General features: G+C 66.7%; 1 protein-coding gene across 1 annotated transcript in view; it reads right to left on the bottom strand.

The window, feature by feature from the left end:
- Positions 1–1,008: 1,008 nt before the first annotated feature.
- Positions 1,009–24,619, bottom strand: part of HSPG2 (heparan sulfate proteoglycan 2) — a 24,012-nt gene continuing 401 nt past the window's right edge. The window contains 43 exon segments of the mRNA XM_075721717.1: positions 1,009–1,172; positions 3,751–3,855; positions 3,939–4,015; positions 4,123–4,190; positions 4,306–4,341; positions 4,343–4,385; positions 5,590–5,665; positions 5,748–5,801; positions 6,384–6,506; positions 9,109–9,292; positions 9,399–9,631; positions 10,757–10,978; positions 12,574–12,672; positions 12,750–12,858; positions 12,933–13,042; positions 13,139–13,238; positions 13,326–13,470; positions 13,557–13,641; positions 13,892–14,008; positions 14,098–14,245; positions 14,329–14,441; positions 14,518–14,784; positions 15,460–15,557; positions 15,638–15,833; positions 15,918–16,178; positions 17,931–18,110; positions 18,201–18,393; positions 18,474–18,655; positions 19,305–19,439; positions 19,514–19,657; positions 19,749–19,887; positions 19,971–20,122; positions 20,200–20,341; positions 20,428–20,579; positions 20,663–20,801; positions 20,887–21,038; positions 21,122–21,260; positions 21,358–21,509; positions 21,586–21,724; positions 22,587–22,744; positions 22,933–23,071; positions 24,177–24,328; positions 24,464–24,602. Of these exon segments, the coding sequence (XP_075577832.1) occupies positions 1,009–1,172; positions 3,751–3,855; positions 3,939–4,015; positions 4,123–4,190; positions 4,306–4,341; positions 4,343–4,385; positions 5,590–5,665; positions 5,748–5,801; positions 6,384–6,506; positions 9,109–9,292; positions 9,399–9,631; positions 10,757–10,978; positions 12,574–12,672; positions 12,750–12,858; positions 12,933–13,042; positions 13,139–13,238; positions 13,326–13,470; positions 13,557–13,641; positions 13,892–14,008; positions 14,098–14,245; positions 14,329–14,441; positions 14,518–14,784; positions 15,460–15,557; positions 15,638–15,833; positions 15,918–16,178; positions 17,931–18,110; positions 18,201–18,393; positions 18,474–18,655; positions 19,305–19,439; positions 19,514–19,657; positions 19,749–19,887; positions 19,971–20,122; positions 20,200–20,341; positions 20,428–20,579; positions 20,663–20,801; positions 20,887–21,038; positions 21,122–21,260; positions 21,358–21,509; positions 21,586–21,724; positions 22,587–22,744; positions 22,933–23,071; positions 24,177–24,328; positions 24,464–24,602 (5,961 nt within the window).

The following is a 24,619-nucleotide window of genomic DNA, read 5'->3' as shown; positions in this document are numbered from 1 at the left end:
CTAGGGTACCCCCGTACCCCATAGGGTACCCCACACCCCCCAGGGTACCCCCTAGGGTACCCCCATACCCCCCATAGGGTACCCCGTACCCCCCAGGGTACCCCATAGGTACCCCCATACCCCATAGGGTACCCCATACCCCCCCAGGGTACCCCCTAGGGTACCCCCATACCCCATAGGGTACCCCATACCCCCCATAGGGTACCCCATACCCCCCAGGGTACCCCACAGGTACCCCCATACCCCATAGGGTACCCCATACCCCCCCAGGGTACCCCCTAGGGTACGGGTACCCCCATACCCCATAGGGTACCCCATACCCCCCATAGGGTACCCCATACCCCCCAGGGTACCCCATAGGTACCCCCATACCCCATAGGGTACCCCATACCCCCCAGGGTACCCCATAGGTACCCCCATACCCCATAGGGTACCCCACACCCCCCAGGGTACCCCCTAGGGTACCCCCATACCCCCCATAGGGTACCCCATACCCCCCAGGGTACCCCATAGGTACCCCCATACCCCATAGGGTACCCCATACCCCCCCAGGGTACCCCCTAGGGTACCCCCATACCCCATAGGGTACCCCATACCCCCCATAGGGTACCCCACACCCCCCAGGGTACCCCATAGGTACCCCCATACCCCATAGGGTACCCCACACCCCCCAGGGTACCCCATAGGTACCCCCGTACCCCCCGTGCCCCGGCGCCCCGCAGACGCCACGCGCTGGTTCTCTCTCCTTTAATGGCCGCCGCGGGCCCGGCAGCGCCCGATTGTCCTCGCGCCCGCGCCCCGCGGCCCCCGGGGGCACCCGGCCGGCCCGGCCGCCCCGCAGGGCTCGGGGGGCCGCGGGGGGTGTAAACATTTGGGGGGGGCCCGGCCCCCCCGCCCCGGAGTCACCCCGGGGCAGCGAAGCACCGTTTCCTCCCGGCTTGTTTTTTGGAAAAGGATAAAATTGACCAAACTCCCCCCCTCTCCCACCCCAAAATCTATTTTGGGGGGTTAGGAGGGGCAGGGGGGGGCGGCGGAGCCCCCCGCCGCGCCGTGCCGCAGATCGATGGGGTGCCGGGGGGCCCCGGCGGGCGCCAGCGCCAGCCCCCGCACGCACCCGGTGATGCCGGCGCTGAACTTGCCGGCCGTCAGGCGGCGGGGGTCCGGGGCACCGCCTGCGGGGACGCGGGGACATGGGGACACGGGGACATGGGGGCACGGGCACGCGTGGGCGGGGGGCACCCACGGGAGAGCCCCGTGGCCAGGCCTGGGGCACCTGCCCGGAGGCAGCCCTCCGCCCACCCGTGGCCCACCCCATGGCCCATCCCGTGTCCTGTCCCATGGCCCACCCCATGGCCCATCCCGTGTCCCACCATGTGTCCCATTCCATGTCCCACCCCCTGTCCCACCGTGTCCCATTCCATGTCCCATCCCCTGTCCCACCGTGTGTCCCATCCAGTTTCCATCCCGTGATCCACCCCATGGCCCATCCCGTGTCCCACCATGTGTCCCACCATGTGTCCCACCCCATGGCCCATCCTGTGTCCCATCCCATGTCCCATCCCATGGCCCACCCCATGGCCCATCCTGTGTCCCACCATGTGTCCCATTCCATGTCCCAACTCCTGTCCCACCGTGTCCCATTCCATGTCCCATCCCCTGTCCCACCGTGTGTCCCATCCAGTTTCCATCCCGTGATCCACCCCATGGCCCATCCCGTGTCCCACCATGTGTCCCACCCCATGGCCCATCCTGTGTCCCACCATGTGTCCCACCCCATGGCCCATCCTGTGTCCCATCCCGTGTCCCATCCCGTGTCCCATCCCATGTCCCGCCCCATGGCCCATCCTGTGTCCCATCCCATGTCCCGTCCCATGGCCCATCCCGTGTCCCACCATGTGTCCCATTCCACGTCCCACCCCCTGTCCCACCCCCTGTCCCACCGTGTGTCCCATCCAGTTTCCATCCCGTGATCCACCCCATGGCCCATCCCGTGTCCCACCATGTGTCCCACCCCATGGCCCATCCCGTGTCCCACCATGTTTCCCACCCCATGGCCCATCCTGTGTCCCACCATGTGTCCACCCTGTGTCCCACCCCACGTCCCATCCCATGTCCCATCCAGTTTCCACCCTACGTCCCACCATGTGTCCATCCCATGTCCCACCCAGTTTCCATCCCATGTCCCACCCCATGTCCCACCCTGTGTCCATCCCATGGCCATCCTGTGCCCTGTCCCACCCCATGTCCCATCCCATGTCCCACCATGTGTCCCACCCCATGTCCCATCCTGTGTCCCATCCAGTTTCCATCCCGTGTCCCACCCCGTGTCCTATCCCACATCCCATCCCATGTCCATCCCATGTCCCATCCAGTTTCCATCCCATGGCCCATCCCCTGTCCCATCCAGTTTCCACCCCATGTCCCATCCTGTATCCCATCCCATGTCCCACCATGTGTCCCACCCCATGGCCCACCCCATGGCCCATCCCGTGTCCCACCATGTGTCCCACCACGTGTCCCATCCTGTGTCCATCCCATGTCCCATCCCATGGCCATCCTGTGCCCTGTCCCATCCCATGTCCCACCATGTGTCCCACCCCATGTCCCACCATATGTCCATCCTGTGTCCCATCCAGTTTCCATCCCATGTCCCATCCCATGTCCTGTCCCATGGCCATCCTGTGCCCTGTCCCATGTCCCATCCTGTGCCCACCCCATGCCCATCCCCACCCCCCCTCCCACGTTCCATCAAGTGTTCCCTTCCTGTGTCCCCATCCCATGTCCCACCATGTGTCCATCCCCACGTCCCACCCCATGTCCCCTCCCATGTCCTGTCCTGGGTCCCATCCCAAGTCCCATCATGTAACCCCTCCATGACCGATCCCATGTCCCATCCTGTGCCTGTCCCACCTCCTGTGTTCCAGCCCATGTCCCCTTCCCATGTCCCCACCCATGTCCATTCCATGTCCCATCCCATGTTTCATCCTGCGTCACTCCACCTGTGTCCCACTCCTTGTCTCACCCATGTCCACCCCATGTCCCCATCCCACGTCCCACCCTGGGTCCATCCATGTCCCACCCCATGTCCATCCCATGTCCCATCCCACGTCCCACCCCTGGGTCCATCCCACATCCCACCCCATGTCCCACCCCGTGTCCCACCAATGTCCACCCCATGTCCCATCCCATGTCCCATCCCCACGTCCCACCCCATGTCCATCCCATGTCCCATCCCATGTCCATCCACTGTCCCATCCCATGTCCCATCCCACATCCCACCCTGCGTCCATCCCACATCCCACCCCATGTCCCACCCCCATGTCCCACCAATGTCCACCCCATGTCTACCCCATGTCCCCATCCCATGTCCATCCCATGTCCCACCCTGGGTCCACCCCCATGTCCATCCCATGTCCCACCCTTGGTCCATCCCATGTCCACCCCATGTCCCACCCATGTCCATCCCATGTCCCACCCCATGTCCCACCCTGGGTCCATCCCATGTCCACCCCCATGTCCCACCCTTGGTCCACCCCATGTCCATCCCATGTCCACCCATGTCCCACCCTGGTCCACCCCATGTCCCATCCCATGTCCACCCTGTGTCCCACCCCATGTCCCACCCATGTCCCACCCTGGGTCCATCCCATGTCCCACCCCGGCTCCACCCCGTGTCCCACCCCGTGTCCCACCCCACGCCTCACCCGTGTGCCCCCCGTGCCCCCCCGTGTCCCCCGGGTGCCACCGTACCCACGTAGACGCTGCCTTGGGTGTTGGCCATGACGTTGGCTCCCGGCGACTCCCCGCTCACCGGCTCCTCCCCGTCCACCTGCAGCCACCCGCGCCGGCCCTCCCCTGCACGGCACCCGTCAGCACCCGTGCCCCCGACCCCACTGACCCCCACCCTGACCCCCGCCCGACCCCACCCACCTCGTCACTGTCACCCCGGTGCCACTCGCCGTCGTTGATGGGGTCTTCGGAGACGATGGTGGCCTCGCCGCTGCCCAGCTGGTAGCTGCGGGGGTGGCGTGGGCTCAGCGCAGGGGACACCCTTGGGTGGCACGGGGCACCCTGGGGTAAACACAGGGCACCCCGGGGTGCCACCGGGTCCCCCCCCCTCACCTGAACACCAGGTGCCCGTCCTTCAAGCCGAGGCCGACGAAATCTTTGGCTTTGCCACCCTCGCCGGGCTCCTGCGGGCGCAGCGGGGCTGTGAGCAGGGTGGGGGCACCCTGACCCCCCACCCTAAGGGGGCTCGGCCCCCCCGGTCCCCGCCGCGGCGGTGCCCCCCCCCGCCCCGCTCACCGCCCCGTGCCACAGCAGCAGCCCGTCGGCGCTGCCCCGTCCGCAGCTCCAGCTCGATGGTCTCGGGCGCTTCGGGTGGGCTGCAAGGAGACGGGGGACGGTTCGGGGGGTGCAGCACCCCAGGGTGGTGCAGCACCCCGGGAAGGGTGCAATGGGTGCAGCACCCTGGGAGAGGTGCAATGCCGTTCTGGGTGCAGCACCCCGGGAAGGGTGCTAAGTGGCAGCGGGTGCGATGCTGCGGGAAGGCGTGCAGCACCTTGTGAGGGTGCAACGCTGTAGGAAGGAAGGGTGCAACGCAGCGGGAAGGGTGCAGCACCCCAGGAAGGGTGCAACGCTGCGATGTGTGCAACACCATAGCAAGGGTGCAGTGCTGCGATGGGTGCAATGCTGCTGGAAGGGGTGCAGCACCCTGGAAGGGTGCAAACGCTGTGATGGGTGCAACACGGTGGGAAGGGTGCGATGCTGCAGTCGGTGCAACGCTGTGATGGGTGCAACACTGCGTTGGGTGCAATGCCATGATGGGTGCAACACTGTGATGGGTGCAATGCTGTGTTGGGTGCAATGCTGTGATGGGTGCAACACTGTGATGGGTGCAATGCTGTGATGGGTGCAACGCTGCAGTGGGTGCAATGCTGCGGTGGGTGCAATGCTGTGATGGGTGCAACGCCGTGATAGGCGCAACGCCGTGATGGGCACAAAGCTGCAGTCAGGGCGCAATGCTGCGGGAAGTGGTGCAACGCATGGGAAAGGGTGCAAGTCCCCGGGGAGGTCGCAGCACCCCAGGAAAGGTGCAGCACCCCGGGTGGGGTGCAGCCCCCGGGCAGGGTGCGATGCCCCAGGCAGGGTGCGATGCCATGGGTGGGGTGCAGCCCCGGGCAGGGTGCGATGCCCCGGGTGGGGTGTGATGCCCCAGGCAGGGTGCAGCATCCCAGGCAGGGTGCGATGCCATGGGTGGGGTGCGATGCCCTGGGTGGGGTGTGATGCCCCAGGCAGGGTGCAGCACCCCAGGCAGGGTGCGATGCCCCGGGTGGGGTGCGATGCCCCAGGCAGGGTGCAGCACCCCAGGCAGGGTGCGATGCCCCGGGTGGGGTGCGATGCCCCAGGCAGGGTGCAGCATCCCAGGCAGGGTGCGATGCCATGGGTGGGGTGCGATGCCCCGGGTGGGGTGCGATGCCCCAGGCAGGGTGCAGCACCCCAGGCAGGGTGCGATGCCATGGGTGGGGTGCGATGCCCTGGGTGGGGTGCAGCCCCCGGGCAGGGTGCCCTGTCCCCGGTGTCACTCACCCACGGGGAAAGAGGTGACCGGGCAGGGCCAGGTAGGAGCCGTCACGGAAAGCGGCGCTGAACTGTCCAGGGGCGTCTGCGGGGAGACGGGGGTGAGGGGGGCCCCGCCCGCGCCCCGCCCTGGCTGCAAAAAGGGGAGAAGGGGGTGCAGCACCTACCCCCACCCCCGCTGCCCTCCGGCCAGTCCTGCTCCAGCTCCGCCAGCGCCGAGCCTGCGGCGACAAGGGGACGGGCACGCGGTGGCACCTGCGGCCCCCGCGGCCCCGGTGTCCTGCGGTCCCCCATGTCCCCAAGTGTCCCCGGTGTCCCTGGTGTCCCCAGTGTCCCCAAGTGTCCCTGGTACCCCCAATGTCCCCAAATGCCCCAGTGTCCCTGGCGTCCCCAAGTGCCCCCAATGTCCCCAGTGCCCCCAAGTGTCCCCAGTGTCCCTGGTGTCCCCAATGTCCCCAGTGTCCCCACATGCCCCCAAGTGTCCCCAATGTCACCAATGTTCCTGGTGTCCCCAGTGTCCCTGGTGTCCCCAATGCCCCTGGTGTCCCCAAGTGTCCCCAATGTCCCCAGTATCCCCAAGTATCCCCAATCTCCCCAGTGACGTCAATGTTCCCAATGTCCCCAGGTGTCCCCAATGTCCCCAGTGACCCCAATGTCCCCAATGTTCCCAGTGTCCCCAGTGTCCCCGATGTCCCCAGGTGTCCCCAATGTCCCCAGTGACCCCAATGTCCCCAATGTTCCCAGTGTCCCCAGTGTCCCCAAGTGTCCCCGATGTCCCTGATGTCCCCCGGACCCCCGCTCACTGTGCTGGCAGTAGGGGCCGGTGTAGCCCTGCGGGCAGAGGCAGGCGTTGTCCTTGCAGGTGCCGCCGTGCAGGCAGGGGTTGCGGTGCAGGCAGCGGTCCTCCTCCCGCTCGCAGTGCGGCCCTGGGGACACGGAGGGTGACAGCGGGTGACGTGGGTGGGCGTGAGGGTGGGCGCCAACCCGCCACCCCCGCGGTTTGCCCTCGCACGCACACCACACGCATGCACAGCACGCATGCATGCACAGCACATGCATGCACATGCGCAGCAGATGCAGCCGCTTGCAAACTGCACGCGTGCACACACAGCACGCACGCACAAGCGTGCACAGCACGTGTCCGTCTGCAGCACACACCCATGCACGGCACACACATGCAGAGCACCTTCATGCACACGCAGTGCACGTGCATGCACAGCACACTTGCATCTGCAGCGCACGTGCATGCACGGTGCACGTGCGTGCACATGCATGCACCGCATACATGCACACATGCATGCACAGTGCACACGCGTGCACATGCATGCACCGCATACATGCACACATGCATGCGCAGTGCACACGCATGCACAGCACACATGCATGCGCGGTGCACATGCACATACCGCACACATGCATATGCAGCGCATGTGCATGCACAGCGCACATGTACGCGCAGCTCACATGCATGCACCACACACATGCCTATGCAGCACATGCATGTCTAGAACATGCGTGCACATGCATGCGCAGTGCACACGCACCACACACATGCACATGCAGCTCGCATGCATGCACAGCACACATGCATACACAGTGCACACACCCCACACACATGCACATGCACCACACACATGCAACAGTGCACATGCCTATGCAGCATGCATACATGCACAGTGCACACGCATGCCCAGCACACATACACATGCAGCACACGTGCACGCACAGCGCACATGCACGCGCAGCGCACATGCACCGCACACGTGCACAGGCAGTACACAGATGCACGCAACAGCGCACATGCCTACGCAGCACACATACATGCACGGTGCACATGCATGCAGCACCCACACGCATGCCCAGCGCACACGCACGCACCGTGCACACACCGCACACATGCCCATGCAGCACATGTGCATGCACAGCGCACATGCACCGCACACACGCACACGCAGCGCACACATGCTCGCAACAGCGCACATGCCTACGCAGCACACATACATGCACGGTGCACACGCACGCAGCACCCACACGCATGCCCAGCACACACGCACGCACCACACACGCACGCACAGTGCGCACGCACCGCACACATGCACATGCAGCACATGTGCACGCACAGCACATACGCACCGCACACATGCACAGGCAGTACACACATGCAAGCAACAGTGCACATGCCTACGCAGCACACATACATGCACGGTGCGCACGCATGCAGCACCCACACACATGCCCAGCACACATGCACGCACCACACACGTGCACGCACAGCACATACGCACCACATACATGCACATGCAGCACATGTGCACGCACAGCACACACATGCACGCAACAGTGCACATGCCTACGCACCACACATAGATGCACGGTGCACATGCACGCAGCACCCACACGCATGCCCAGCGCACACGCACGCACAGCGCACACGCACCACACACACGCACACGCAGCGCACACATGCTCGCAACAGCGCACATACCTACGCAGCACACATACATGCACGGTGCACATGCACGCAGCACCCACACGCACGCATGCACACGCAGCATGTGCAGACACAGCGTGCATGGATGCCCAGCATGCGCATGCACACACAGCACACATGCACTTGCGGCACACATGCACACACTGCACACACGCACGTGCACGCACAGCGCACATGCACTGCATGCGTGAACACGCAGCATGTGCAGGCACAGCGCGCATGCATGGCCAGCGTGCGCATGAACACACAGCACACATGCACCTGCAGCACACACGCACACACTGCACACATGCACGTGCACGCACAGCGCACACGCACCGCACGCATGCACACGCAGCACGTGCAGGCACAGCGCGCATGGATGCCCAGCATGCGCATGCACACACAGCACACATGCACTTGCGGCACACATGCACACACTGCACACACGCACGTGCACGCACAGCGCACATGCACTGCATGCGTGCACACGCAGCATGTGCAGGCACAGCGCGCATGGATGCCCAGCATGCGCATGCACACGCAGCACACGTGCACCTGCGGCACACACGCACACACCGCACACATGCACGTGCACGCACAGCGCACACGCACCGCACGCATGCACACGCAGCACGTGCAGGCACAGCGCACATGGATGCCCAGCGTGCGCATGCACACGCAGCACACGTGCACCTGCGGCACACATGCACGTGCAGGCACAGCACACACGCACCGCATGCGTGCACACGCAGCACGTGCAGGCACAGCGCGCATGGATGCCCAGCGTGCGCATGCACACACAGCACACATGCACCTGCAGCACACACGCACACACCGCACACATGCACGTGCACGCACAGCGCACACGCACCGCACGCGTGCACACGCAGCACGTGCAGGCACAGCGCGCATGGATGCCCAGCATGCACACGCAGCACACATGCACCCGCGGCACACATGCACCTACAGCACACATGCAGCACGCGTGCCCGCCCAGCACCCGCGCAAGCCGCCCGGGCGTCGCCACGCGTGGCAGCGCCCGCCGCAGCGCTCACCGCCGAAGCCGGGCGGGCAGAGGCAGCGGTAGGCCGGGGCGCCGGCGGGCAGGGGCAGGGGCAGGCAGCGGCCCCCGTGCAGGCAGGCAGCCCGCAGGCAGGGCGAGCTCTGCCCGCACTGCCCCACGCCGCGGCTCCGCAGGAAGCTGTAGGACAGATCCACCTTCTTCCCGTTGATGGCGACCTGGGGGGACATGAGGGGGGACAGCGGGGGCGAGGGGGTCACCCCTGCCCCCCGCCCCGCCGAGGGGCCGCAGGCGTCGGGGCAGGGCTTTGGGTGGGGGCCTCACCTCTCCGATGCAGCCGCGGAAGGAGGCGTTGGTTGGGGGGCGCAGGGGGGGCTCGGTGCCCCCCAGGTAAAGCGGGGTGCGCAGGTTGAGGCCTTGGCTCTTGCCGGGCGAGGAGCGTTTCACCGGGGCGGCGTCATCCACCGCCAGCGTCCCGTCCTTGTGCACCCGCTCGGCCGTCACCCGGTGCCAGCGGCCAAGCGTCACCGGCTGGGCGCTCCGGAGCACCGCCGGGCCTGCAGGGACGGGACGGTGGCATCACAGGGGGGGCGGGGGACGCTGGGGACGCATGGGGACCCCCGGAGGTGCCCTGGGTCATCCCGGTGATGCCTGGCGACCCCAGCGGTGACAGGAGACCCCGGTGACACCAGGGGACCCCGCTGATGCCCAGGGACCCTGGCAGCGCCTGGGGACCAAAGTGATGCCAGGGGACCGCAGTGGTGTGACAGCGATGCTCGGGGACCCTGGTAGTGCCTGGGGACGCGGGCGATGGCAGGGGACCCCAGGGATGTGATGCTGGGGACCCCAGTGACACCAAGGGACCCCAGGGACACCAAGGGACCCCAGGGATCTGACGCCAAGGGACCCCAGGGATGTGATGCCTAGGGACCCCAGTGACACCAAGGGACCCCAGTGACACCAAGGGACCCCAGGGATGTGATGCCAAGGGACCCCAGTGACATTTGGGGACGCTGGTGGTGCCTGGAATAATGCCTGGGGACGCCGCTGGTGCCAGGGGACCCTGGCACTGCCTGGGGATGCCAGTGACACCAGGGGACCCCAGTGACACCAGGAGACCCCAGTGATGCCAGGGGGACCCTAGTGATGTTCAGGGATCCTGGCAGCGCCTGGGGACCCCGCTGATGCCCAGGGACCCTGGCAGCGCCTGGGGACCAAAGTGATGCCAGGGGACCGCGGTGGTGCGACTGCGATGCTCGGGGACCCTGGCAGTGCCTGGGGACCCCAGTGATGGCAGGGGACCACGGTGGTGCAACAGCGATGCTCGGGGACACTGGCAGTACCTGGGGACCCGGGCGATGGCAGGGGACCCCAGGGATGCCAGGGGACCATGGGGACGCCCAGGGGACCCCAAGAATGTGACACCAGGGGACCCCGCTGATGCCCACAGACCCCCAGTGACACCAGGGGACCCCACTGATGCCAAGGGACCTTGGGGACACCTGGGGACCCCAGTGCTGCCAAGGGACCCCAGCGATGCCGGGTGACCTCAACGACGCCAAGGGATCCCGGTGACACTTGGGAAGCCCAAGGGTGCCAAGGGACCCCGGCGATGCCAGGCCACCCCACCCATACCCGGGGTCCCCGGTGCCACCAGGACCCCCCTCGCTGTGCCAGCCCACCTGAGCCCAGCTCGTAGCGGAACTCGAGGTGGCCGCCGGCCATGGCCAAGGCGACGAAGTCCTCGACGGGGGCGGCTTTGCCGGCGCTGAAGAGCAGGAGCCCGTCGGGCGCCAGCGGCAGGAACTCGGCCTCCACCCGCAGCTCGTGGTGGACGTTGGTGAGGGGCGGGTAGGAGACGAAGGCGCCCGCCTCGCCGAAGGACGGCACGCTCACCGCCTCGCCTGCGGCACCCCCAAATCAGTGCCCGGCTGGTGGGACCCCCCTCCCCTGTCCCCGCGGTGCCCGTCTCCCCAGGGTGGGACCCCGTCCCCCATCCCCGCGGTGCCCGTCTCCCCAGGGTGGGACCCCCTCCCTCGTCCCCGCGGTGCCCGTCTCCCCAGGGTGGGACCCCCTCCCCTGTCCCCGCGGTGCCCGTCTCCCCAGGGTGGGACCCCCTCCCCTGTCCCCGCGGTGCCCGTCTCCCCGGGGTGGGACCCCCTCCCCCGTCCCCGCGGTGCCCGTCTCCCCAGGGTGGGACCCCGTCCCCCATCCCCGCGGTGCCCGTCTCCCCAGGGTGGGACCCCCTCCCCCGTCCCCGCGGTGCCCGTCTCCCCAGGGTGGGACCCCATCCCTCATCCCCGCGGTGCCCGTCTCCCCAGGGTGGGACCCCCTCCCCCGTCCCCCGCGGTGCCTGTCTCCCCGGGGTGGGACCCCCTCCCCCGTCCCCGCGGTGCCCGTCTCCCCAGGGTGGGACCCCGTCCCCCGTCCCCGCGGTGCCCACCTCCCCGGGAGGGGACCCAGTCCCCCGTCCCCGCGGTGCCCGTCTCCCCGGAGGGGTACCCAACCCTGTGCCCATGTTCCTGGTGTGGTCCCCAGCCCCATGCCCGTCTCCCCAGGGTGGTCCCCAGCCCCGTGCCCGTCTCCCCAGGGTGGTCCTCAGCCTGTGTCCCCAAGGTGGTCCCCAATCCCCCATCCCCATTGTGCCCATCTCTCTGGGAGGGCACCCAATGTCCCATCTCCATCATGTCCCTGACGCCCATCTCCCCAGATGTCCCCTGTCCCCATCATGCCCGTGTCCCCAGCCCTGTGCCCATCTCCCCCCCAAGGTGGTCCCCACCCCATGCCTGTGTCCCCAGGGTGGGCCCCAGCCCCCTGCCCATCTCCCTGGGGTGGTTCCAGCCCTGTCCCCATGTCCCTAGGGTGGTCTCAGCCCTGTCCCCATGTCCCCAAGGTGGTCCACAGCCCTGTGCCCACGTCCCCAGGGCGGTGCCAGCCCCGTGCCCATGTCCCCACGGTGGTCTCAGCCCTGTCCCCATCTCCCCAGGGTGGTCCCCAGCACCGTGCCCGTGTCCCCAGGGTGGTCCACAGCCCCATGCCCATGTCCCCACGATGGTCTCAGCCCTGTCCCCATCTCTCCAGGGTGGTCCCCAGCACCGTGCCCGTGTCCCCAGGGTGGTCCCCAGCACCGTCCCTGTGTCCCCAGGGTGGTCCCCAGCACCGTGCCCGTGTCCCCATGATGGTCTCAGCCCTGTCCCCATCTCTCCAGGGTGGTCCCCAGCACCGTGCCCGTGTCCCCAGGGTGGTCCACAGCCCCATGCCCATGTCCCCACGGTGGTCTCAGCCCTGTCCCCATCTCCCCAGGGTGGTCCTCAGCCCCATGCCCATGTCCCCACGGTGGTCTCAGCCCTGTCCCCATCTCCCCAGGGTGGTCCCCAGCACTGTGCCCATGTCCCGGGGGTGGTCTCAGCCCCGTCCCTCTCCCCAGGGTGGCCCCCAGCCCCGTCCCCGTGTCCCCATGGTGGTGCCAGCCCCGTCCCCGTGTCCCCGCCGCGCTCACCCTCGGTGCACCTCTCCCCAGCCTTGCCCAGGTGGCAGCGGCAGGTGTAGCCCTGCCCGTCCGGCCGGTTGACGCAGGTGGCATCAGGCCCGCACGCCTCTGTGGGGTGACAAGCCGTGAGCACCCATCCAAGCAGGGACAGCGGGGGTGACGTCCCCACGGGGCGGGCACCTTACCCGGGTGACAATGCAAAGCCTGCGAGTACTCGCAGTTGCTGCCGGTGAAGCCATGGGGACAGCGGCAGACGTAGGTGCCGCTCTCGGCGTCCTGGCACACGCCGCCGTTCTGGGGGGGGTGACACAGGTGTCAGCGATGGGTGGGGGTGGGTGGGGATGGGTGGGCATCACCCGCGGCCTCACCTGGCACGGCCGGTCCTGGCAGGTGGGACAACTGGTGACACCGTGCGCCTGCAGGTCCATGTCCCCAAAGGCCACCTCCTCCCCTTGGATGCGGAGCTGGCGCACGCAGCCTGCGGAGGGATGGAGATTTGGGGGGGGGGGTGTGTGTGACACGATGCTCAGCCCCCCGCCCCCTCCCCGGTGCCCCCCAAAAACCCGTCACTCACCCATGAACCCCCGGCTGAGCCCCGTCTTAGCCACGGCGCTGAAATCGGGGTACCCCCCCAGGTACAGCTCCTCGTTCAGATCCAGCCCTTGAAACTTCCCCTGCGGGCACAAGTGGGTGGGCACCCCCTCCAGCACCCTGACCCCCACCCAATACACACCAACACCCCCCCACCCCCAAAAAAATACCTGGGAGGTCCCGTTCACCGGCGGGTGCCCGTCCAGCGCCAGCGAACCCCGGGTGAGGTTGCGGAGGAGACGGACGGTGTGGTACTCGCCCAACCGCAGCGGCGTCGGGTGCCGGATGGTGGCCATGCCCGAACCGGCGTCAAACCTTGTTTTTTGGGGGGTACAACAGGTGTGGGAGGGTGCTGGCACCCATCTCCTCCCGCTCCCATAGCACCCACTCACGGGTCTCACCTAAATTCGGGGCGGCCGCCCACCAAACCGAAGGAGATGAAGTCGGCGCCGCTGGTTTTCCGCTGCCCGTTGTAGAGGAGAAGCCCTGCGGGGCGGCAGCGGGTCAGGAGGGGTGGTGCCCACCCCGGGGCGGGGGTCATGTCCCGGAGGACCCCAAAACAACCCCAGGATGGGGGAGAAACCCCCCGGAAGGTGGGGGGGGGGGGCTCAGTTGAATAGAGAAGGAGAGCTAGAGGAGGGAGAGGGGCGGAGGGATGGAGAGGGAAGGGAGGAGGAAAGGATGGAGGGGACATGGGGGGACATGGGGGGGACACGGGGGTCCCGCTGGCGCTCACCGTCGGCAGCGTCCGGTCGGAAGGTGATGAGGATCTCAAACCTCTTGTAGGCATCCTTGATGGTGGGCAGGGGGAGGAAGGAGCGGGGCGTCTGCCCGAAATAGGGGACCAGGCGCTCTGCGGGGACGGGGGGGGTGGGTCAGGAGGGGTGGGGGTGCATCCCCCCGCTTCCCACCCTGTCCATCTGTCTGTCCATCCGTCCTCACCTCGGACCTTGAGGACGTAGTAAGCCGTCTCCTGGCCGCGGCGGTTGGTGGCGGCGCAGGCGTAGACGCCGGCGTCCTCGTGGCGCACGGCCGGCAGCGTCAGGATGTTCCCCTCCACCCTGGCACCCGCCGGCAGCTCCCCCTCCAGCTGCGGCAGAGCGGGGCGGGGGAGCTCAGCACCCATAGGGTGCCCCCCGCCCGCACCCCCATCCCTGCACCCCTCCATCTCACCTTGCTCCAGGTGATCTCCGGTACGGGGAAGCCGGATGCCAAGCAGGGCAAAACAGCCGCCGAACCAACCGAGACCTCCTTCACCTCCGGCTGCCCGGCGATCTGAGGGGCGGCTGGGGACGCATGGAGGTGTCACCACCCCGCCGTGACGCCGCGTGGGTGTCCCCGGCGCCGCGTCCCCATCCTCACCTTGCACGTGGAGGATGACGTGGGACTGGACGGTGCCCACGGCGTTGGCGGCGGTGCAGCGGTACTGCCCGGCGTCTGCCTGTTCTACCCGTTCGATGGTGAGGGTGCCGTCGCGGACCAGCACCCCGGGTCGGATACGGCCCCCCACTTTACTCCAGGTGACGTGGGGACGGGGTTCGCCCAAACCCAGGCACTCCAGCTCCACTGCCGTCCCCGCCAGCACGATCTGCACCGCCGTCCGGATGTTGATCAGGGCCCTGGGGAGAGCTTGAGGGGGATAGCGGGGTTTTGGGGTACCCCCCCGGCATGGGGGAGGCACCGCAGTTCGGGGTGGTCAACCAGAGGAGTGAGAGATGGGGAGAAACGAGGTGCTCACAGGCATGGGGAGAGATCGGGGGGTACCAGGGTGCCTGTGGGCATGGGGAGAGATGGGGGATACTGGGGTGCCCATGGGCATGGGGAGAGATGGGGGATATTGGGGTGTCTGTGGGTATGGAAAGAGATTGGGGGTATTGGGGTGCCCGTGGGCATGGGGAGAGATTGGGGGTATTGGGGTGCCTGTGGGCATGGGGAGAGATTGGGGGTATTGGGGTGCCTGTGGGTATGGGGAGAGATTGGGGGTATTGGGGTGCCCGTGGGCATGGGGAGAGATGGGGGATATTGGGGTGCCTGTGGGTATGGGGAGAGATGGGGGATATTGGGGTGCTCATGGGTTCAGGGAGAGATGGGGGGTCCCAGGTAGCCTGGGGGTGTAGGGGGAGCGGTCAGCGGGTGCCCCTGGGTTTGGGGAGATGGGGGGTACCAGGGTGCCCACGGGTATCGGGGGATGGGGTCAGCGGGTGCCCCTGGCTTTGGGGAGGTGGGGGGTCCCGGGTGCGAGCATTCGTGGGGGACAGGCTGGGGGGGTGCCCACGTCCCCCAGGGCGCGGGTGCCGCTCCTACCCAGGATGGTGAGGGTGGCCCTGTCCTCCGCCTGCCCGCCCGGGGCGCTGGCCCGGCACACGTACACCCCCTGCGCCCCCCACGCCAGCTCCGGCATCCTGCGGGGACACAGCCGTGGTGTGGGACCCCGCGGGGGGCAGGCGGGGCGTCCCCGCCACCCCGTCCCCCTGCTCCTTACCGCAGCACCCCGTCCCGCACGCTGTGTGTGGGGGGCAGCTCCCCACCATCCTTCAGCCACTCCAGACGCGCCCGGGGGTCCCCCGAGACGGTGCAGGCAAATTCGGCGGTGCTGCCCACCCCCTTGACAAGGCTTCCCGGTGTCACCCGTACGGCCAAGGGACCGCCGACGGCGTCCCCACCGTCACTGGCATCACCTGGGCGGGATGCAAAGCCCTGATGGTACCCAGCAGCGCGGGCATCCCCGGCGTGTGGCATCCTCGGGGCGGGGGGAGTCTCACCATGGACGGCCACGCGGGCAAAGGTCTCGGCGGTGCCGACGCGGTTGGTGACGCGGCAGCGGTAGGTGCCGGTGTCGGCAGGGAACGCCGGGCTGATGCGGAGGAGGCCGGCGCGGTGGATGGTGCGTGCCGAGAGGCTGCCGTTGACCTTGTCCCAGGCGTAGACCAGCGGCGGGGTGCCGTGGGCCAGGCACTGCACCTGCAGCGCGTCGCCGGCGCGCACCACGGTCTCCTCGGGCAGGCTGGTGGCGTAAGGTGGCGCTGGGGGGATGGCCGGTACTGTCAGCGCCCAGCCGTAGCCGGGATGGGGCAATGAATGGGTCAACGGGGCAATGAATGGGTCAACGGGGCAATGAATGAGTCAACAGGGCAATGAATGAGTCAACGGGGCAATGAATGGGTCAACGGGGCAATGAATGGGTCAATGGGGCAATGAATGGGTCAATGGGGCAATGAATGGGTCAACGGGGCAATGAATGGGTCAATGGGGCAATGAATGGGTCAACGGGGCAAGGAGGGCATCGGTGGGAGGGTGTGGGTGGACATGGAGGTGGGCATATGTTGGGATGGTTGAGTGAAGGATGAATCCACGAGGAAGAGATGGGTGCAGAAGTTTGAGAGAAGATGGAGATGGATGTGAGCTGGGATGGACCAGAGATGGATGGATCTGAGAGGAAGGGATGGATGGAGGGGTGTGAGAGGAGATGGAGAGATGGGCGTGTGCTGGGATGGTTGAGTGATGGATGAATCCACCAGGAAGGGGTGGATGGAGAAGTTTGAGAGAAGGTGGAGAGATGGGTGTGTGCTGGGATGGACGGGAGATGGATGAATCCACAAGGAAGGGATGGATGGATGGATGGATGGAGGAATTAGGAGATTGAGAGACAGGCATGTGCTGGGATGGTTGAGTGATGGATGAATCCACCAGGAAAACACGGATGGAGGGGTGTGAGAGGAGATGGAGAGATGGGTGTGAGCTGGGATGAACAAATGATGGACGGATCCATGAGGAAGGGATGGATGGAGGAGTTTGAGAGGAGGTGGAGAGATGGCTGTGAGCTGGGATGGTTGAGTGATGGATGAATCCACAAGGAAGAGGTAGGTGGACGGATGGGTGGATGGATAGATGAGTTTGAGAGGAGATGGAGAGATGGGCGTGTGCTGGGATGGTTGAGTGATGGATGAATCCACCAGGAAGGGGTGGATGGAGAAGTTTGAGAGAAGGTGGAGAGATGGGTGTGTGCTGGGATGGACGGGAGATGGATGAATCCACAAGGAAGGGATGGATGGATGGATGGATGGAGGAATTAGGAGATTGAGAGACAGGCATGTGCTGGGATGGTTGAGTGATGGATGAATCCACCAGGAAAACACGGATGGAGGGGTGTGAGAGGAGATGGAGAGATGGGTGTGAGCTGGGATGGCTGAGCAATGGATGAATCCACCAGGAAGGGGTGGATGGAGGGGTGTGAGAGGAGATGGAGAGATGGGTGTGAGCTGGGATGGCTGAGCAATGGATGAATCCACCAGGAAGGGGTGGATGGAGGGGTGTGAGAGGAGATGGAGAGATGGATATGAACTGGGGTGGATGAGTGATGGATGAATCCACCAGGAAAACATGGATGGAGGGGTGGGAGAAGAGACGGAGAGATGGGTGTGAGCTGGGATGGCTGAGCGATGGACGGATCCATGAATAGGGGATGGATGGAGGAGAGAGCAGACGTAGAGATGGATGTGCAAGGGAGGGGACAAGCGGATGGACGCATCCACGAGGAAGGGCTGGATGAAGGAGCTTGAGAGGAGATGGAGAGGAGGATGAGTACTGCGATGGAGCGAGGGTGGATCCACGAGGAAGGGCTAGATGGAAGGGTGGGAACGGCGATGGAGATGGCCACGCGAAGAGGAAGGACGGAGAGGAGCCAAGGATGGGTGATGGCAACAGTGGGGGCAAAGGAGACGGTGGAGATGGCAGGAGGGACCCAGGGGCACCCCCATCCCCTGCCACCCCCTTACTCTCCACGTCGAGGGTGACGAAGACCTCAGCGAAGCCAGCGGGGCTGCTGGCGTTGCAGATGTACTGGCCCGAGTCCTGCTGCGCGGCACGGGGGATGACCAAGCTGCCGTTCACCACCCGGTGCTGCCAGGGCAGGGGTGCCCGCAGCTTCGACCACTCGATCCGGGGCGCTGGCTCGCCTACGGACAACGCCGGTGCCCATCACCGTGGCGTCAGGGTACCGCGGCACAATACTCCTCCTCCGCCACCATCCTCCATCCTCCCCGTACCTCTGGCCGTGCAGTGCAGCGTGGCAGTGTCCCCGGCCACCACGGTGACGGCGGGTGGCGCGGTGACCTCGGGGGCTCCGGGGTGCCGCTGTGCCGTCTCCACATTGACGTCCACCCGGGCTTGCGCCGAACCCAAGGCGCTGTGCGCCGTGCAGACGTAGGTGCCGGCGTGCTCCGGCTTGGCCGGCGAGAGCTGGTGGAGGGGGGACAGGGTGGGTGGTGAGCGCTGAGCACCCACCGGCGCCCTGTGGCACCCCAGGGTGCCCTGCTCACCTGCAGGATGGCCTGGCTGTCCATGTGCAGCAGCGTTTGGTGCTCCACCTTCTGCCGGGAGCCCAGCCGGCTCCAGCGCACCAGGGGCCGCGGTTCGCCCCGGCCAAGGCACTCCAGGCTGATGGATTTGCCTTCCTTCACCGTGACGGGACCCGGTGGCATCACAGATACCGTGGGGGCACCTGGAGAAGGGGGAGAACATCAGCACGGGGATGGGGATGGGGACACCACCACCCCAGGAACATCTGGAGCACGTGGAGGACGTGGGGATGGGAACACCACCACCCCAGGAACATCTGGAGCACGTGGAGGACGTGGGGATGGGAACACCACCACCCCAGGAACGTCTGGAGCACAGGGAGGACATGTGGATGGGAACACCACCACCCTAGGAACATCTGGAGCACGTGGAGGACATGGGGATGGGAACACCACCACCCCAGGAACATCTGGAGCACAGGGAGGACATCAGCATGGGGATGGGGACATCACAGCCCCCCTGGGGCACATGGAGGACACCAACATGGCGACACGGGCACCACTACTCCAGGAGCACCTGAAGCATGGAGAGGACATGGGGATGGGGACGCCACTACACTGGGGGCACCTGGAGCACATGGGGGATGCCAACACGGGGGTGGCAGTGGGGACATCACCACCCCAAGGGCACCTGGAGCACATGGAGGGCATGGGGATGGGGACACCACCACCCCAGGGGTATCTAGAAGACATGGGAGACACCAACACGGGGATGGCGATGGGGACACCACCACCTCGGGGGCATCTGGAGCCCATGGAGATGGGGACAGGGACACCCCGGCCACCTCGCACCTTGCACCAGGAGGTTGACAACGCTGCTGGCGACGCCGAAGCGGTTGGAGGCCACGCAGTGGTAGGCGCCCTGGTTGCCCACGTGGGCACCGGTGATGGAGATGACCGAGCCGTTGGTGCTGATCTTCACGTTGTCTGGACAAGGAGGAGCCGTCAACACCGGGGCCACCGTGGGGACCGCGCCAGGCCCACCCTGGGGACCACCATACCTTGGAGATGTTGGCCGGGTCCCATCCGCCAAGTTACGTTGACGGGTCGGGCGCCGTCGTGGACGCGGCACTTGAAGGTGGCATCCTCGCCCGGTGCCACCGCCATGCTGTGCGGGTCGATGGAGATGATGGGGCTCTGCAGACCTGCGGGGACAAAGGGACAGGGAAGCCACCGAGGTCACCCCTGTCCCCCATCTCCCCCCGGCGTCCTCCCTCGCCCTGTGGCTGCACTCACGGTAGCTGGAGCTGTCACGGGAGGTGACGGTGATGGTGACGGTGGCCTCGCGGGAGACGCTGCCCGTGTCCGCCCGACACACGTACTCCCCCGAATCGGCCACCGAGAGCTGCGACAGCCGCAGGCGGGACCCCGAAACCTGGGGACGCGATGGCAGGGGGTGGTGACATCAACTGGCCACCCGCGGCCACCGTCCCCCACCCCGCCGGCGTCCCCACCTACCTGGTGCTTGGCCGGGAGGGACCCCCCACGCTTGTACCAGGTGATGGTGGCCTGTCCCTGGCCGGCCACCACGCAGTCGAGGTCCAGGGTCTGTCCCTCGGTGACAGAGGACGCCGAGGACTCGATGCGGATGGGCGGCGTGACGCTGGCGGCTGCGCGGGCAGAGTTAAGGGTGAACGTCCCCGCTGGTCCCTGGGTGGGGAACCGTCCCCCGAAGGGTGGCACTCACAGTGGGGTGGGTTGGCTCCGTCATCATCGATGGTGATGACGAGGGACGTCTCCTGTGTGACTCCCCCTGATGTCACCCGGCACACGTACTCCCCCGAATCGGCCGCCGTCACCTGGGGGATGCGCAGGCGGGTGCCCGACACCTGGGGGGGGACAATTTGGGGACAGCTCAGTGCTGGAGAGTGGGGACGGGGCAGGATTCGGGGTGACAACCCCCTCTGCGCCCTACCTGGTGGCCGGCGGGCAGGGAGCCGCCGCGCTTGTACCACGTCACGGTGGCGGGGCCGGATCCTGCCACCACGCAGTTGAGGTCCAGGGTCTGGCCCTCGGCGATGGCCGAGGACGAGGACTCGATGCGGAGGGGCTGGGAGACGCCGGAGGCTGGGGGGGACGAGGAAAGGGAACGTTTGTCACCAAGGCGGCACCCGTCTGTCCCCAGGCGCTGGCCTCTTGCTCGCACTCACGGTAATAGGTGCCGGAGCCGCCGGGCACGGTGACGATGACAGACGCCTCCTGCGTGACGGTCCCCAGGGTCACCCGGCAGACGTACTCCCCCGAATCGGCCACGGCCACCTGGACGAGGCGCAGGCGGGTGCCCGATGCCTGGAGAGGGGACAAATTGGGGATGCATCAGCGTCTGCGGCGGGGCTGTGTCTTGGGGGGCGATGCCACCTCCCCCGCGTCCCACCTGGCTGTTGGGGGGCAGAGCCCCCCCGCGCCGGTACCAGGTGACGTGGGGGTGACCCTGTCCTGCCACCAGGCAGTTGAGGTCCAGGGTCTGTCCCTCGGTGACGGCGGCGGACGAGGTCTCGATCCTCACCGGCGGCGTGACGCCGACGGCTGGGGGTGGCAGCGGGGTCAGGCGGGGGCGGCCACCGCGTCCCCGTCGCGTCCCCGTGTCACCCCCCACCCGTCCCCAGTACCGTAAGAGGAGCCGGCGCCGGTCTGGATGGTGACGATCAGGGACGTCTCGTGTGTGACGCCGCCCGATGTCACCCGGCACACGTACTCCCCCGAATCGGCCGCCGTCGCGTGGGGGATGCGCAGGTGGGTGCCCGACACCTGGGGGGGGTGACACATGTCACAAGGGGGACGCAAACCCCTCAAAACCCCCAAAAACCCCTTTTCCACCCCAAATCACCCCTCCGGTGTCCCCTACCTGGTGCTTGGCCGGGAGGGACCCCCCGCGCTTGTACCAGGTGACGGTGGCCTGTCCCTGCCCGGCCACGATGCAGTTGAGGTCCAGGGTCTGGCCCTCGGCCACAGAGGAGGACGAGGACTCGATGCGCAGCGGGGGGGTGACACCAATGGCTGGGGACGGAGATGGAAGGGTCACCCCAAGGAGACCATGGCACGGTCCCCCGGTCCCCTCCCGGTCCCCACTCACGGTAGGCGCTGGGCCTGCTCGGTTGGATTGTCACCATGATGGAGATTTCCTTGGTGGTGGCCCCGCTGGTCACCCGGCACACGTACTCGCCCGAGTCGGCCGCTGTCACCTGCAGCAGCCGCAGCCGGGAGCCAGAGACCTGTGGGGAGGGGACAAGGGGGTCACGGGGGCCATTTGGGCTTCCAGGGGTCTGCTGGGGCTTGCACAGGGCCATTTGGGCTTGCAAGAGCCACCTGGGCTTCCACGGGGTCACTTGGGCTTGCATGGGGACATTTGGGCTTGCATAGGGTCACTTGGGCTTATATGGGGTCACTCGGGCTTCCATGAGGCCACCTGGGCTTGCATTGGGCCACCTGGGCTTGCGTGGGGCCATCTGCATTTGCATGGGTAACTTGGGCTTGCACAGGGCTAGCTGGCCTTGCATGGGCCACCTGGGCTTGTATGGGGTCACTCGGGCTTCCATGAGGCCATCTGGGCTTATATGGGGTCACTCAGGCTTCCATGAGGCCACCTGGGCCTGCATTGGGCCACCTGGGCTTGCATGGAGCCATCTGCATTTGCGTGGGTCACTTGGGCTTGCACAGGGCTAGGCAGCCTTGCATGGGCCACCTGGGCTTGCATGGGGCCACCCAGGCTTGAATGGGGCCACCCAGGCTTGAATGGGGCCACCAGGGCTTGAATGGGGTCACCAGGGCTTGCATGGGCCCACCAGAGGTTGAATGGAGCCACCAGGGCTTGCGTGGGGCTACCACAGCTTGAATGAGGCCACCAGTGCTTGCATGGGGCTACCACAGCTTGAATGAGGCCACCAGTGCTTGCATGGGCCACCTGGGCTTGCGTGGGGCCATCTGTATTTGCATGGGTCACTTGGGCTTGCACAGAGCTAGCCAGCCTTGCATGGGCCACCTGGGCTTGAATGGGGCCACCCGGGCTTGCACGGGGCCACGGGTCAATCCCAATCCCAGCCACCCCCCGGGGACGTCCCCCTCCGTGTCCCCTACCTGGTGCTTGGCCGGGAGGGACCCCCCGCGCTTGTACCAGGTGACGGTGGCCTGCGCGGGGCTGGCGATGACGCAGTTGAGGTCCAGGCTCTGGCCCTCGGCCACGGGCGATGACAAGGACGAGGACTCGATGCGCAATGGGGTCGTGCTGGCCGGGGCTGGGGACCGAGACTGGTTAGAAACTGTGGCCACCACCACATGTGACCCCTCAAGTGACCCCAGGAGCCCAGGAAGCCGGGGTGGGCACGCACATGGGTGGCTTCCCCAGGGAGAGTGTCATCCCAGACCCAGGGACACGGCAGGGCAGTGTCACCCACCCACCCTGTTCCCTCTGGTCCCCACTCACGGTAGGCACCGGCCCCGCTGGGCTGGATTGTCACCATGATGGAGGTTTCCTTGGTGGTGGCCCCGCTGGTCACCCGGCACACGTACTCGCCCGAGTCAGCCGCCGTCACCTGCAGCAGCCGCAGCCGGGAGCCAGAGACCTGCGGGGAGGGGACATGGGGGACACAGGGGCCATTTGGGCTTCCAGTGGGCTGCTGGGGCTTGCATGGGGCCACCTGGGCTTGCAATGGCCACTTGGCCTTGCACAGACCACCTGGCCTTGCAGAGACCACATGATCGTGCATGGGCTACTCAGGCTTGAACGGGGCCATCAGGGCTTGCATGGGGCCACCAGAGCTTGAATGGGGCCACCAGGGCTTGCAAGGGGCCATCTGGGCTTGTATGGCTCCACCCGGGCTTGAATGGGGCCATCAGGGCTTGCATGGGGCCATCAAGGCTTGAATGGGGCCATCAGGGTTTGAATGGGGTCACCAGGGCTTTCATGGGGCCATCAGGGCTTGAATGGGCCCACCAGGGCTTGCATGGGCCCACCAGGGCTTGCATGGGGCCACCAGAGCTAGAATGGGGCCACCAGAGCTTGAATGGGGCCACCAGAGCTTGAATGAGGTCACCAGAGCTTGCATGGGGCCATCAGGCCTTGCATGGGGCCATCAAGGCTTGAATGGGGCCATCAGGGTTTGAATGAGGTCACCAGAGCTTGCATGGGGCCACCAGGGCTTGAATGGGGCCACCAGGGTTTGAATGGGGCCATCAGGGCTTGCATTGGGCCACCAGAGCTTGAATGGGGCCACCAGAGCTTGCATGGGGCCACCAGGGCTTGCATGGGGCCACCAGGGCTTTCATGGGGCCACCAGGGTTTGAATGGGGCCATCAGGGCTTGCATTGGGCCACCAGAGCTTGAATGGGGCCACCAGAGCTTGAATGGGGTCACCAGGGCTTGCATGGGGCCACCAGGGCTTGCATGGGGCCATCAGGGCTTGCATTGGGCCACCAGAGCTTGAATGGGGCCACCAGAGCTTGAATGGGGTCACCAGGGCTTGCATGGGGCCATCAGGGCTTGAATGGGGCCACCAGAGATTGAATGGGGTCACCAGAGCTTGCATGGGCCACCAGAGCTTGAATGAGGTCACCAGAGCTTGCATGGGGCCACCAGGGTTTGAACGGGGCCACCCGGGCTTGCACGGGGCCACGGGTCAATCCCAATCCCAGCCACCCCCCGGGGACGTCCCCCTCTGCGTCCCCTACCTGGTGCTTGGCCGGGAGGGACCCCCCGCGCTTGTACCAGGTGACAGTGGCCTGCGCGGGGCTGGCGATGACGCAGTTGAGGTCCAGGCTCTGGCCCTCGGCCACGGCGGAGGACGGGGACTCGATGCGCAATGGGGTCGCGCTACCCGGGGCTGGGGACCGAGACGAGAAGGTGACACCGGCGACCACAGCAGAGCCCCGCCGGCACGGCCACGCGAGACACGGCTCGGAGCCGTGGCACGTGGGCACCCCCCCGCTGGCACTGGCACCCCCCGGTCCCCACTCACGGTAGGCGCCGGCCCCGCTGGGCTGGATTGTCACCATGACAGCGGTTTCCTTGGTGGTGGCCCCGCTGGTCACCCGGCACACGTACTCGCCTGAGTCGGCCGCTGTCACCTGCAGCAGCCGCAGCCGGGAGCCGGAGACCTGTGGGGAGGGGACAT

This window comes from Pelecanus crispus, chromosome 15, assembly GCF_030463565.1.
Source record: "Pelecanus crispus isolate bPelCri1 chromosome 15, bPelCri1.pri, whole genome shotgun sequence".
NCBI classification, from domain to species: domain Eukaryota; kingdom Metazoa; phylum Chordata; class Aves; order Pelecaniformes; family Pelecanidae; genus Pelecanus; species Pelecanus crispus.
The sequence above is the reverse complement of the archived record's forward strand: the minus strand, read 5'-3'. Positions and strand labels throughout refer to the sequence as shown.